Source organism: Oreochromis niloticus, linkage group LG17, assembly GCF_001858045.2.
Source record: "Oreochromis niloticus isolate F11D_XX linkage group LG17, O_niloticus_UMD_NMBU, whole genome shotgun sequence".
Taxonomy (NCBI): domain Eukaryota; kingdom Metazoa; phylum Chordata; class Actinopteri; order Cichliformes; family Cichlidae; genus Oreochromis; species Oreochromis niloticus.
In genome coordinates, this window is record NC_031981.2 from 12,051,660 (window position 1) to 12,064,958 (window position 13,299).

A 13,299-nucleotide genomic window follows, 5' to 3' on the forward strand; every position below is an offset into this window, starting at 1 on the left:
GCCACTATCCAATCCCATTTAAAAATGTCTGGAACCACGTGACCCCTGTGTGCTAAATACCCAACAGCAGACTTGGAAGGCATTAATAAATAGAGAAATTTACCATATGCTCTATTAGCCTTTCACCCAGAGCATACCCTAAAGGGCCTAAACACCCCACATATTCTAATAAATGAACTGGACTCATATAGCAAGCTCAGCTCAACCGCTGATCGAGTTGCTGGGTAACAGTTAGTTAGAATGCATGAAGGATGAATCCCCAAAAAATAATGGCAGTGATCCACAAAGCCTAAAATTCTCATTAGTCATTCTACTGCGAGTTGCGAATGTAATTAAAAGTTCCTTCAGCATTGTGTGAACCAGTACCTTGGGAACTGGGATGAAAAATTTGTTAACATTTCAGCCCGAGCAGGATTGGATTTTTCTCTCTGCCACCTCAGCCATTTCTGTAGAAGCTCTCTACGATTTCCAAAATATCTCGCCCTGAAGGAAAATACACTCTTCTCCCTTGGGTATGAGATTTTATGAGGATATTCACCCAATTAGGCCATGTCACACATATTTGCGAGACTGGAGCTCATAAACACACATTATCTTTTTTCTTATAATGCCAAGCTCTGCAGCGCCATAAATGTGCACAATAAAGCCGATTAACTTTGACTCAATGCTGGAATGAGACGATGAAAACAAGAGAAGGAACGAGCTGAGCTCTTAGTGAAGAGTGAGCACAGAAGGAATACCAATGTGGGAAATATCCAATATTTAGAAAGCAAAAAATAAAAGGTGAAAAAGCTGTTAACACTAGCAACTAATGGCAGTCTTTGCTACAAACGATGCTATTTTGTTTTATCTTTGACTTTTTAATTAACAGCAGACATCATTTCACATTTTGCCAATCTGACAAACTCAGACCAGTGAACACATTAATATTGTGATTGGTGACAAATTAAAGGAAAAACCCGAATCCCTGACACTCATAGTAAAAGGGTCAAGAGGTAGTGCTAGTCTACTTAGAGGTGAGTGATCACCTTTATTATGTATTTGAAATTTTTCCATACTGACTGGTGTCTTTTAGGATGACATTGCTCCGATATAAAGAGAGCAAGACAACAATGCATGTGTTAATCATTGTGAAAACTTTCTAGTATGTTTCTGCTAAAACTAATACATCAATATATATCCAAATTCGATTACCATTTTTTATGATGAGAAAATCCACCTGACTATTAACATTAAAAGCCTCTGAAAAACTATTTTTCATGAGCTACAATTTTGCTTGATTCAGTGAAAACCCGGAACACATTCTGTGTAAACACATTTCTAACGCCAGTGCCAATGTTTTTAAAATCCTTTCTATTAATATCTATGTGTGGTACCTTGAATTAAGCAACTAAAACACCCGAGAAAGATTCTGGAAAGACTTTGGGCCAAAATAATTTTAAAAACAGGTTACAAAAGACTCCAACCTTTAGTCTTCTTAGCATTAAAATGCAACATGGCAGCCACCCATTGCCTCTTTGACACTTCCTGCACTGGCAAATAAATGATGCAGATTAATCCAATATAGACATAATTCCAGGTGAATAAAGCAAGCTGTTATTTATGTGTAGAAAGTGTTCCTGCTAGATCCAGTTACAATAAAGGTGGGCTATGAATGTAGGATATGCTACGTACATTTAATCCATTTTTCAAACATGTCTGCTTTGATAGTTTTAGTCTGACATGCAGGTGGAGTGGCAGAAAAAAGATTGGATGTAGGATTTACCTGTTTGCTCAGTTGAGATACTGAGTGTTTAATGGCAGCCCCCAGTTTGATTACGAGCCTCTGTGACTTTTGAGCGCAGCTTGTGTAGCCTTTCAGTCATCGTCTTCTGATCAAACACCTCGAAAGATAAGCTGACTTTTAATAAATTGGCTGAGAGGAAAGAGGGAGATAGAATGATGAATTAAGAGCAAAAAGAAAGATAGGGAGAGGCAGGGAAATCGGGCTTGTGGCTTATTAGTTCCACCAGTTTGTATCCTTCGTCTAATACCTTTGCTGTTGTATCCTTTGCATCTTAAACAGGGCTGTTTGCTTTGGGCTAAAACTTTAGGTATTGCTTGATCATGCAGACAAAAAAAGGCTCACAAATATGCATCCAACTGGGTAGTGTAAACAGTGAGTGTGCACTGGTCTGTGTTTGTCTTGCAGCGGGGGGTCTATGCATCACCTTTGCAAGGGGAGCAAGAAGGGTTGGGGTAGAAAGTAAATTAAACAGAGGAAAGTCAAAACTTTGGTGCGTGCGTGCATGCGTGCGTGTGTGCGTTTGTATGTGTGCATACTAGAATAAAAAGGCAAGACAAGTGAGTGATGGAAATGTAGTGCAAAAGCAACAGAGAGGAACTGAAAGAGACACAAAAAGGTAGCGTGGGGAAAAGGTTGAGAGAAAGACCACTTGATAAAGTTTCCACCTTGTGTGTGGCTGGAATGACAATGACTCCATTATGTGAGGAGAGTGTGTGCCAAGGACACTGCCATCACACAAGGGAGCTGGTAGAAAGTCTTCAACAGGGAAATGTGCAAAGAGGAGACAGGAGGACGTGTGACATTAATGACAGATTCCTGAGTAGATTTCTCTTTTGGATGCACGACTTTTCAGCTTAATGCGGCTCAGGTAGACATGTCCTTAATTCACTTTTCCCCGCGCATACATTCTGGTGTAGTGAAAGTATTGATTAGACCTCAGAGGAGGCCCAGCTTCCATAAAAATGGAGACCCGTAACTGCTTTTCAAATTGAAGAAATGGCGACATGTGAGATTTATCAGTGATGTGAAGAATGAGCATGTGAGACAGACATATCAAGCAAAGCTAATTAGCACAGCAACTCCACAAGAGGGTTTCTGCCAATCAGTAGGCGAGGACTCCACAAAGGGGGGGGGTCTTGTTTGTTTACTTGGGCATACACAAACCTTTCCTGTATTAACATTCTGCCCTCAGTCGCTAAATGACCCAGCACATAATTACAAACGCTGAAATCCAGATGGTCAAACAGAGGAAGCAATTTTAATTTCTCACAGAACCCAACACCTTTTACCCTCATTTGCTCCCAATATTTAAAGAATAAGACAGGCCATACTGCTTTTTTTTTAAAAAACTGTGAACCCATTTCATTAGAACAAAAAATGCTTTGTAACAAGTGTTATCAAATGCTATCTTTTAAATAGATAAATAAACACAACGTGTCATCTTTGTGTGTATATGTTGTAAAAAGTAGCAAACTTGTGCTTTAACAACCAACCAACCTAAGGATGGTAAAAGCAGGCATGTGACTGCAAAAGCTCTGCAAAAGCATGCTTGATGGACACGAGCAGTTTGGTGCAACAGTGGGTCCATGTTAATGATTTGGGGTTTTGAAGCGTTTACAGGTACAACACGCAATCGTGTTTCCACTCAGAGAAATGCACAGGGGTGCTAACCAGCCATCAAGCTGTCACTGGTTAGTAATGAAACAGAAATGTGTGCATCTGGAGAAATAGGCAACATGCAGTGCTGACACTTAAGCTCTTGTAGGGCCCATAAAACACAGTTTTGACAGCACATCTGTCCATTAGCAATAAAATAGAGGGCCAATAAAAGAAGGTATCAAGGTGGTAAGGGAGAGGTGTATTTATGGCGAGGTTGTACTACACCGAGATGTTGCAAAATGAAAATACAAAAATAAAAAAATAAATAAAAACTATGCCTGCTCTGAGGAGGCAAGAGGGAAAGACGCCTGGGAATGTAGCACTATATTTAGAAGTTGTTGTTTTAGCATGACATCTGGGTCCTCTCTGGCACTTACTCTTCCCTTCCCCATGCTTTACACGGGTGTGGGTCAATTTGCTGTGTGTATGTTGTGCACTTGCTCTTTTTTACAGTTTTTTTTTTGTCACACCTAAACTTTGTAAGAACACGGTTTCTGTTCTTAGCTGTGAATAACATCCGGCATCGTCTTGCAAAAGTCCTCAAATAAAATACTGACCCATATAATCTTAAAAAAAAGAAGAAAAAAAAGCATCTTTGCTTTTAAGGCTCGGATTTGGTAAGGGAACATTCTGGAAAAGAAAATAAATTGCAAAACACTCCACAGCATGATGAAACGATGAAAAAGCAAGAGTGAATCAACAGTGCTTTCACGATCTAAACTTAATGAGTTTACCTGTGCAGCAAAACCCTTGACCAAAAGCATAGTGCTTGCAAATATTCTTTAATATTTCTTTTAAAATAAAACCGTTCTTTGGACAGGTTGATGTGTGCAGCCTTGTTCTGCACTGCTAATCCAAATCTTACACTTCCTGCATGATTTTGCAGTCTTCACCCCCCCACTATCTTTTTCTGATTACGAGTAATAATCACCATGTGGGATCCATCTGTTGTTGGGCAAACATCAAATGAGTGATATCTGCCAAATCCATTTGGCGAGACAGCACCTTCAGCTGAGAGGTTGAGACGCAGAGAGTGTGCCGAGGCTGTTGCAGCAGATGCTTTCAGGCAGTCCAGTCTGCGCTCATCGCCCTCACTCTTTGTCCTCACCCTCCCATTCCCGCACATCTGCTCAGTCTGGTCCTCTTCCAGTCTTCTCTTTCTATTCTGCCCTTTATCCTCCCCTCTGTCCTGCCCTTGCCTCACTAAACCCATTAGCTCTGGTACACACTCTCTTATGTAAAGGCTGTAGTTTAAACACTGTATGAAGACTGGAGTGGGACAGCTGTGACAATAATGCAGCAGCCTCCCCGGAGCAGCTATAGGGTTATAAATAGTTAAGATATTACCCCTCTATTCATATATAACTTTGGCCATGTAGTCAACTGAAAGCTCTTGAATCTCCTGAACGGATGCTGGACAGGGAGATGTACTCTCTTTTGAAAACAATGATTCATAGGCCCGCTGAGATATTTCGACAATTTTCTGAAGCATGAGCATGTGAGTGCACCTCATCACTCAGTAAAATAAATGTTTCCATGCACTACTCATGCATTAAACAGATACAGTCCCAAATGAGTTTTTGTCTCTGTATCCAAGGGATACCGGCATTCATTTACATATGTTAGCTTGATGAATTATATGCCTCTTCTGGAATATGTAAAGAGCAATATAGTGAGGTAACCATGCGTTCGTCCTGTAACAGTGACTTTATACCTACATCAAAGAGTTAAAAGAATTAGCACCAGTCACCAGTTAAACACATTAGGTAACAGAACGAAGCACTGCGAACTAAGAAAAGTAGTAAACACATTATAAGAACATTTTACCTATCAAGATATAATAAAAATTTTTAAAAATAGTCCTTACAAGGTTAAATACAAATACAACAAAAACTAAGCCACTAAGAAGATAGGTGCTGCTAATCAAATGCTAATAATTGATAATTAGCAAGTGTGAGCACCTTTATAAAAGCAGAAGTTTTGGAAGTTTGCTGGCCTGGAGCAATCAGGTGTGTTTTAACATAATGCTAAGGGGGAACAACATCAGCAATCTTAAAGAAGCAGCTGCTGTCCATCTGTCTGCGAAGGGCTATAAGAGCATTTCCAAACAATCTGAAGTCCATCAGTCTACAATGAGAAAGATTATTCATAATTGGAAAACATTCAAGACATCTGCCAGTCCTCCAGGAGCACATGTACGAGCAAATCACCCCAGGGTCAGACCTTGCAATGTTCAAAGAAACTGGAAAGAAAATCCAAGAGCTTCATCTTAGATTCTACAGGCCTCAGTTAGCATGTTAAATGTTAACGTTCATTACTGTACAAATAAAAAAGACTGAACAAGTATTGCTCAGTCTTGTTAGGTAAAGAAAATGGTAGGACGGGTTGGGTTTCCAAAGTTGCATCTGAACCAAACTCAAGACTTCTGGAGACCCAAGTGAAGATGTTTGTCCATAATGTAATCATGCACCAATAAAATGATCCAAATCCCAGAAGAAAATCTATAACAGAATGACTGAAAAAGAAAAGTATCATAGTGTTGCAATGGTCAAGTCAAAGCCCAGAAGTCAACCTGATTGAAATGAGAGCTAATTTTGAGAGAATGAATGAATCACCACAAATCTCAATGAAGTAAAATGAGTGGGCCAAAAGTCCTCCACAATGATCTGAGAACCTGATGAAGTCATACAGAAAACATTTCTTTAAAGGTGTTGCTCCTAAAGGTGGCTCTAAAAGCTGATGAATCATAAGTTAAACTTTGTTTTTCACACACTGCTTCTACATTTTGGCTTACAGTACTTTTTATTAAATAGATGATTACACATCATGTGTTGTCATAGGTCATGTGTTGTTGTTCTGAGGTTGTATTCATTTTAGAACTTGGACTATATTTGAATAATATCCTGTAATGTAATGACTGTACATTAAAGAAAAATTCAATCATGTTAGCCAGCAACTAATACAAAGTATATATGTGATCCAACAAGTGCTGTTAAAAAAATACTTCAGTATTTATTTGGTAACAGATGGTGATGCCAGTAGCAGCTGCTATATGTGAGCAACAGAGTATTAAGATTTAACCAGCTGCTGGTGTAAAAATAAAGTGAAAATAAATAAACTTGATCCCATGACCTTGGACATAAAGTCAGTGCTAAAACCACAGAATTATCAGTATTTAAGTTCCTTTATATACAATCTATAGCTAAACTATACTGTATCAGAGGAAATGTAGAGCATAAAGTTAACAAAGTATTGCAGTTATGTCTGTTTAAAACCAGTTCTAATTTAACTTAAGGTTTACTCTAATGTAAACCTTGTTAACATTTTTTGAGATTAGCCACCATAAACTAGCATACTAGTCACACTAGTTTAAATAAGGCTACAGGCTCAAAATCTTTGAGCATGTGCGATTTTCAAATTCCACTATTCAGATTCAAGATGAATTTGAATTTATTTATTTAAAAGGGACAGCGCAGTGTAACATAGTCCAAGTACAAAACATGAAACTGATGTAACGCACATAAGTTTATAGCTATTGCTAATTTTCAACAATTGTCCCTTGTTGGGCTTACAATCAAAATAGATACATTTTACAATTGTCCCGATTCTAAAATACTGAGGAAAGGAACAAAACCAACACTGGCCCAGAAGAGTTCAGTCAAACGATGATTTATTGAGCATGCGTGGGAAGATGTACACTGCAAAACATCAGCATAGATCTTCTTCGAACAACCCAATTCAGAATGGTTTTATTCATGTCAGGGTTCAGCCCCTTCAGCGTCACAAATTAACATAATATGCATCAATTACAGTAAAAATAGCTAAAATAGACAGAGACGTTCCTCTTTCTAAGACATTCTTCCAAACATGGTAATTAAATTCATTCTCCGAATAGTCTCTGGGGACTTTACACTTTCTTGACTCTTCTTCTGTCACTTGTTACTAGGCAAGCTCAAATGCAGTTTGAAGCTAAATGAATTCCAGGCCTTTGGCCTGGTCTATGTTTAAATCATATGTTTGTAAGCGTGAATGCTGTTTTAACCTTCTGTTGCTCCAAGTCACCCACACAATAGATTGTGAAGACATCGCGCTTCACAAAGCTTGAAACCTTCAATAGACTGAGAGTCAACTCTTAATGAGCACAACATGCAATGTGTGTATACAATGATTATGGCTGCACCTGTAATAATAATACAATAATAATCTCTTAATTCTCATACAATAAAACATACATTTTCATAAAACCAAATTACATCATAGATACAATTACAATTAATAGACAATGAATTAAAATAAAATTAAAAATCATTAGTTAAAATGACTACATCTCTGATTTCCCTTTAACCAAACTTTAACCTTCAATGTAAAGGATCTGATGTCTGTAATCAATTTGATTTCGGCTGGAAGTGTGTTCCAAAGATGGCAAGCCTTTATGGAAAAAGCTGACTGAACAAATGTAGATCTGCGATATGATATCTTGCAGTTGCTGTTCACCATGCTCCTAGTAATACGATTACTATCTTGTCTCTGGATGTATCTATTAAGACACTCTGCTATTTATACATTTAAAGACTAATTTAAGAAAGCACAAATGATTAAAACTCTTAAAACTAAGTAGATTATATTTCTTTAACATGTGACAGTGATGCCACCAAACAGATTTTTTATCCATTATTTTTAAAGATTGGTTATATAAGGATACCACAGGCTGAATTGTAGATGGTAGTGCTTGGGTCCAAACTGTCATACAATATGAAAAATGAGAGAATATCATGGAATGCATAAATAACTGAGCTGCTGAAGTGGGTATATAGTGCCGAATTAACTTAAAACAATTCAGATTAGCCTTTACCGTCTTAGAAATCTTCTTTAAATGCTTGCCAAATTTAAGATGTGAATCTAAAATTATTCCTAAAAACTAAAGCATTTTCTAAAGCATTTATATTCCTTCAAAAACTTTCAAAATGATTGAGACAGACATAAGCACATGTTGGTAAGGAGGTTCATATATCTATGTGATGTCAGAATAACACGAAAAACAGAATAGGCAAAATTCACAGAAATGCCACCTTGAGGACGAGACACTTGTAAAATTGACCAAAATTATGAATCACTAAGTTGCTGATGTTTGCAGAAACAGCTTTGTAATTAGGTTTTAGTTGCTGTACACAGTAAGTAACCTAGGATAGATACCTTTTTTTATTACCGGTGACACTGTTACAAAAAGCATTATTTATTGTCCACCAGAAATGGCTCAATAACATGCTGTTTTAATGTTCCAAAGTATGTTCTTTCGAGTGCTCTATGTTGTTTTCATATTTCAACCTAATAACACACAAAAACAACGAAATAAGACCATTTAGTGAGCACATAAATTACATCAACGAGTTAGATACTAACTGCCTCAGTGATGTGATCTAACCAATTTAGAATCAATTTCTTAGTTTCTTAGCATTAACTAATAGCCATTCACAAAATGTATAATAGCTCTAAAAAAAAACGACTTAGTGTCCGCTATAAAGCTAGTGACAAATGAGTGAACAAGGGCATCATTTTGAACATAGCCAGTCTAGTTTTAATGATGAATTCATCAAAATTTTATCACATTTGAATGAAAAATGTAAGCAAAAGTCAAAGTTTGAGGGGTTTTTTCTCTCATGGTGAAAGAAATTCTGTGGTAGAGGAATATTTTATATCTGTGTATACAAGTGGATTTAAAGTTGCTTCCTAAGGCGGCAGTTGTGATTCTTGTTATATCTTCTAAATTTAGCAGAGTGTTGTGTTGTAGTTGTTAATTAAAGTTGTAATTCAGCAGGGGAGTAACTATACACAGCCTTATGTATGTTTATCTACACTAACACTCTGTAGGTGTTCACTGTAAGATTTTCAGACCGAAATCCTCATCTTTGCAAAGAAATACTTACAGTATATACTGTGGATATAAATTCTAGCCCAGTTATGATTCGACTAATTAAAAGATAACCAAAAAATAGCATCCTTGTTTAACACTTCCTACAACTTTTGCGACGAAGGATTACCTTTGTTATTTTTGTTCCTATTTCTGTCACACTGGCATATGCAATGTCGCTAACCGCTGTTCTGAACAAAATGACTTTTTAATTCTGCTAATTTTGGTTCAATATGATACAGAAAAAAATCATCTGTCACGGCTGAATGAATTTCACCAATTTTTCAGGACATAATATTGCAGCTGCACAGCGTCAAACCACTGCTCACATAGCCAGATTTATCTCCACAGCAGTGTGTCAGAGCTGGAGAATGGTGTGACTGCACCCATTATCTTTCTGCTACAGGGTGGAAAAAAGGCTTTTCTGTTGCAAGAAGAACCAAGTTGGCCTTATTACATGATCCAAATCTTCATCCAGACTTGCAGTTGTTAGCATGCGCTGTAGGTTGGCAGCGCACTGGTTGCTGTTGTTGTTTTTCTGTTGTGAAAGGAGTTCACTTACAGATAGCACAAGAGAGGTATGCAGTGTGATTGTAAATATAGATGTAGAGTGTGGCCACTGGAAGGTTTATATCTACACTCTACATCATGCAAGTCACACCACTAGCTCACTTTAGTTCACTGACGTTTCCCCTTTCCTTTTTGTCTCAGAAACCCTGACAAGGGCCTTCAGTTCCTGATCTCAAGAGGCTTCATCCCAGACACGCCCATTGGTGTTGCCCACTTTCTGCTACAGCGAAAGGGCCTGAGTCGACAAATGATTGGAGAGTTCCTCGGCAACAGCAAGAAGCCCTTCAACAGAGATGTCCTAGAGTGAGTAGCCCACAGGACTGCAAACATTGATTCCCCAAATCATTTTGGAGGATCTTTTCTCAGTAATCTATCCTTTTTCATGACGCCTTATTAGACACAAGCTGTGCACAGCTCTAGCTTGGGGTCTTATTATTCTCTGAAACTCAATTGTGAAGCCTAAATTATAACTTCACTATCCACTTATGTGTGATTTTTTGCGGTCATTTCATTATAGTTCCCATTGTCATAAACACATCTGAAATAAGCTCAAATTGAAGTGCTAAGATCCAAAATTCAAAAATGAGCTCTTGTCTGATTCTTAAGCTCGCAAATGTAGGTTGACTTGCAGGGCAAGAACTACTACAGAAATTAAAGGAGGTTGACATGAAGTAAAAGTAACATTTTCCTGGCCTAATAACATTTTACTCATCTTTATCACATTCATGTTAAAACTGTTGTTAATATAGAGCAGAAATGAAAAACAAGGAACAGTTTATCTGTGATCTGATAACATAAATTTTACTTTTGAGATTTCATAAACTTCCATTTCCATTTAGAACATAGGGTAGATGTACTGAAGTGTGGGAGATAAGGCACTGCTTTATCTGTGTGTGTGTTTGGTACTGATACGTGTTGGGCATATTGAGAGGCTGCGTCTGACACGAGTATTTGGTTTCTTGCTCACTGCTCTCCATAGCTACTTGTATGCTATGTGAAAACATTTTGGCTGACTCCTTATGAAATCTATGGACTGATAATACAGTAGTTTGTAAAAGCGCCAGAGACGTGGGCTCAAACTCAGGTAGGGTCCTTGTGTGGAGTTTGAATGTTAGGCCCATAGAGACTGTGTAATTTGATCACTGGCCACTAGGTGAAATAAGAAAAAAAAAAAACCTTGTGACTGCTTTCGTCGCTAGCAAAGACAGCTGCATTCATTAGCTGGTCAGCTGCAACACATTAAAGTGTATGTAAAGGTAGCATCACTGTAGTTTAATTCTGTGTAGTCTCCACTTTTTATAATAACTGCTAACAGCAGAAAGTCTTTGCACTGCATGTAGGCCATAGCACAGGTTTGTTTAATGAGTCCTTCCATCTCTGTGGTGCCGACTTGGTAGCCTTTCAATGGCTGTCAGTGAGATACAACATGGCTCGCTGCTGAGACCAAAAGTAGCTCTTTTAACATTTTCTCAATAATTAGATTCTATTTAAATAATACAAAACTATCAATTTGATTTCGATAGGATAGCTGAAATTAAACCAAAAACTAATACCAGGATATCCTGGTGGTTTATCACTCATCTGAAAGGTTCATGTGGTCACTTCCCATGGTGCACCACAGCAGCGTCTTTAGTCTGATCATCTTGAGAGCAAAATCAGGCTTTTAGATATCTTTAGATATCTGAGTTCCCACTGTGTGGTTCACTTCAAAATGCAGGATCCTAAAACTCCAGCTGTATGGCATCAATAACACTTTTTAAGTCTCAGCCCAGATAATTGTGATAACAGGAAGATGCTTTTCCAGTACTGACAGAGCTCCTCGAGAGTTACAGAAGCCATCATGCGACTGTTTTTAAGATCTGAAAAATGACTGTTTTCATCTGACTTTAATATTTGATGTAGACGTTTCTTGGTCTTTGTGTACAGGTATATTCGTCTCAAGAACCTCTCAAGAACCTCACAGTCCACTAAAATTCATTTGGAAGCTGAATGGATTTGCATTTTGGTTATGAATGCTTTTCAAAAACAAGTGTTATGTGCAACAAAATATAGATACATGAGATAAATGAAGAAAAAAACAAACAAACACATGAACTTTGGGGTTTAGAGAACAAGAACTAATGTCTCCTTCATATGCATACACACACACACACACACACACACAACTCACTTCCCCCTGCAAGATTAATTCCAGGTCATTAACTTTATTGCCTTTTATTTGCTTTTAAAGTACAAAGATCCCTCTCCCGTCCTCGTCTTCAGTTATTTCCATCTTTCAACACCTTCCTTGCTTTATCTCACTAATTGCCTCTACTCTGTTAAATTCTGCGCTCCACCAATTATGTCTAAATTTGCATATCAGCTCAATGAGGTTGTGAAGATCTTTCTTTTTATCTCCCGCCTTTTTGTACAAGTTACAAAACCAAGAACGGGCTTAGTCTTTGCAAGGTCAGACAAACACTCCATAGCACTCTATCAAGTTGTTCATTCCAGCTCATGCTCATCTAATATCCATATTTTCTCAAACGGACACCGTCATGGTTTCAAAGACATTTTATTAACAGGAATATGCTCTTAAGGCTTCAAGCTCAAATTCACACCACAGATATATTCCCAGCGCAGGTGATATTAGTATATATATATATATATTTTCCCTGCAGCACTCAAACAACAGCACTCGGGGTGAAAGTGATGTTGAAGAGGACCGTGATAGAGTGAAAAGTCTGTGAGAGCACTTTCGATAAAGTGTGCAGTCACAGGAGAGCGGGTGAGGGATAGCAGTCTAATGTGAAAATCACTCATGGTGATTTACTGAGCCTGAATGAGTCGGTGTGGATATGTGAGTCTGTGTGTGTGTATGTGTGTGTGTGTGTGTGCACGTGTCTGCAAGCATGTGACTCTTCATGTACAGGGAGACTGTGTGTGCATGTGACCTAGCCTTGCGTCAATATGTGTGTGGTTATGGTATCTCCCTCCTCTCCTCATAAAGCAAACTAAGTCTCATTCCCTTCACATTTCTTGGTGCATAAACAACAATAGTTAAAATGTCTCAAGACAATTAAGCCAATTTGTGGTTATAGATTTGGGTGCCAGAAAATGTACACCCCAAGGACTCATTTACTGATAACACGGTGTACTTGTTTAGCATGAAAAATGAGATCTTGTTTTCAGCCTGTCATCTACTCATTGGCTGCTTAAAATATGGCTCCATCTGGCCTTTTATGTCTTTTTATTTTCATATGTATCTGTATGCATACCTGCCATCGCAGCTTTGTAAACATAAAGTACAGTTTAAGTGGCGTTCTGCAGACAGATGTGTCTATTTCTCTCCAAGGCACTGCAAGCGAGTCAATGATAGTGTGTGTTTGTGTTTGTG

General features: G+C 38.1%; 1 protein-coding gene across 5 annotated transcripts in view; it reads left to right on the forward strand.

Moving 5' to 3' along the window:
* iqsec3a (IQ motif and Sec7 domain ArfGEF 3a) overlaps positions 1-13,299 on the forward strand; it is a 119,240-nt gene that overhangs the window by 70,885 nt on the left and 35,056 nt on the right. For all 5 annotated transcript variants that reach the window (XM_025899677.1, XM_025899678.1, XM_013271222.3 and 2 more), the window contains one exon: positions 10,065-10,226. In XM_025899677.1, coding sequence (XP_025755462.1) covers positions 10,065-10,226 — 162 coding nt within the window. The remainder of the gene's footprint in view (positions 1-10,064; positions 10,227-13,299) is intronic.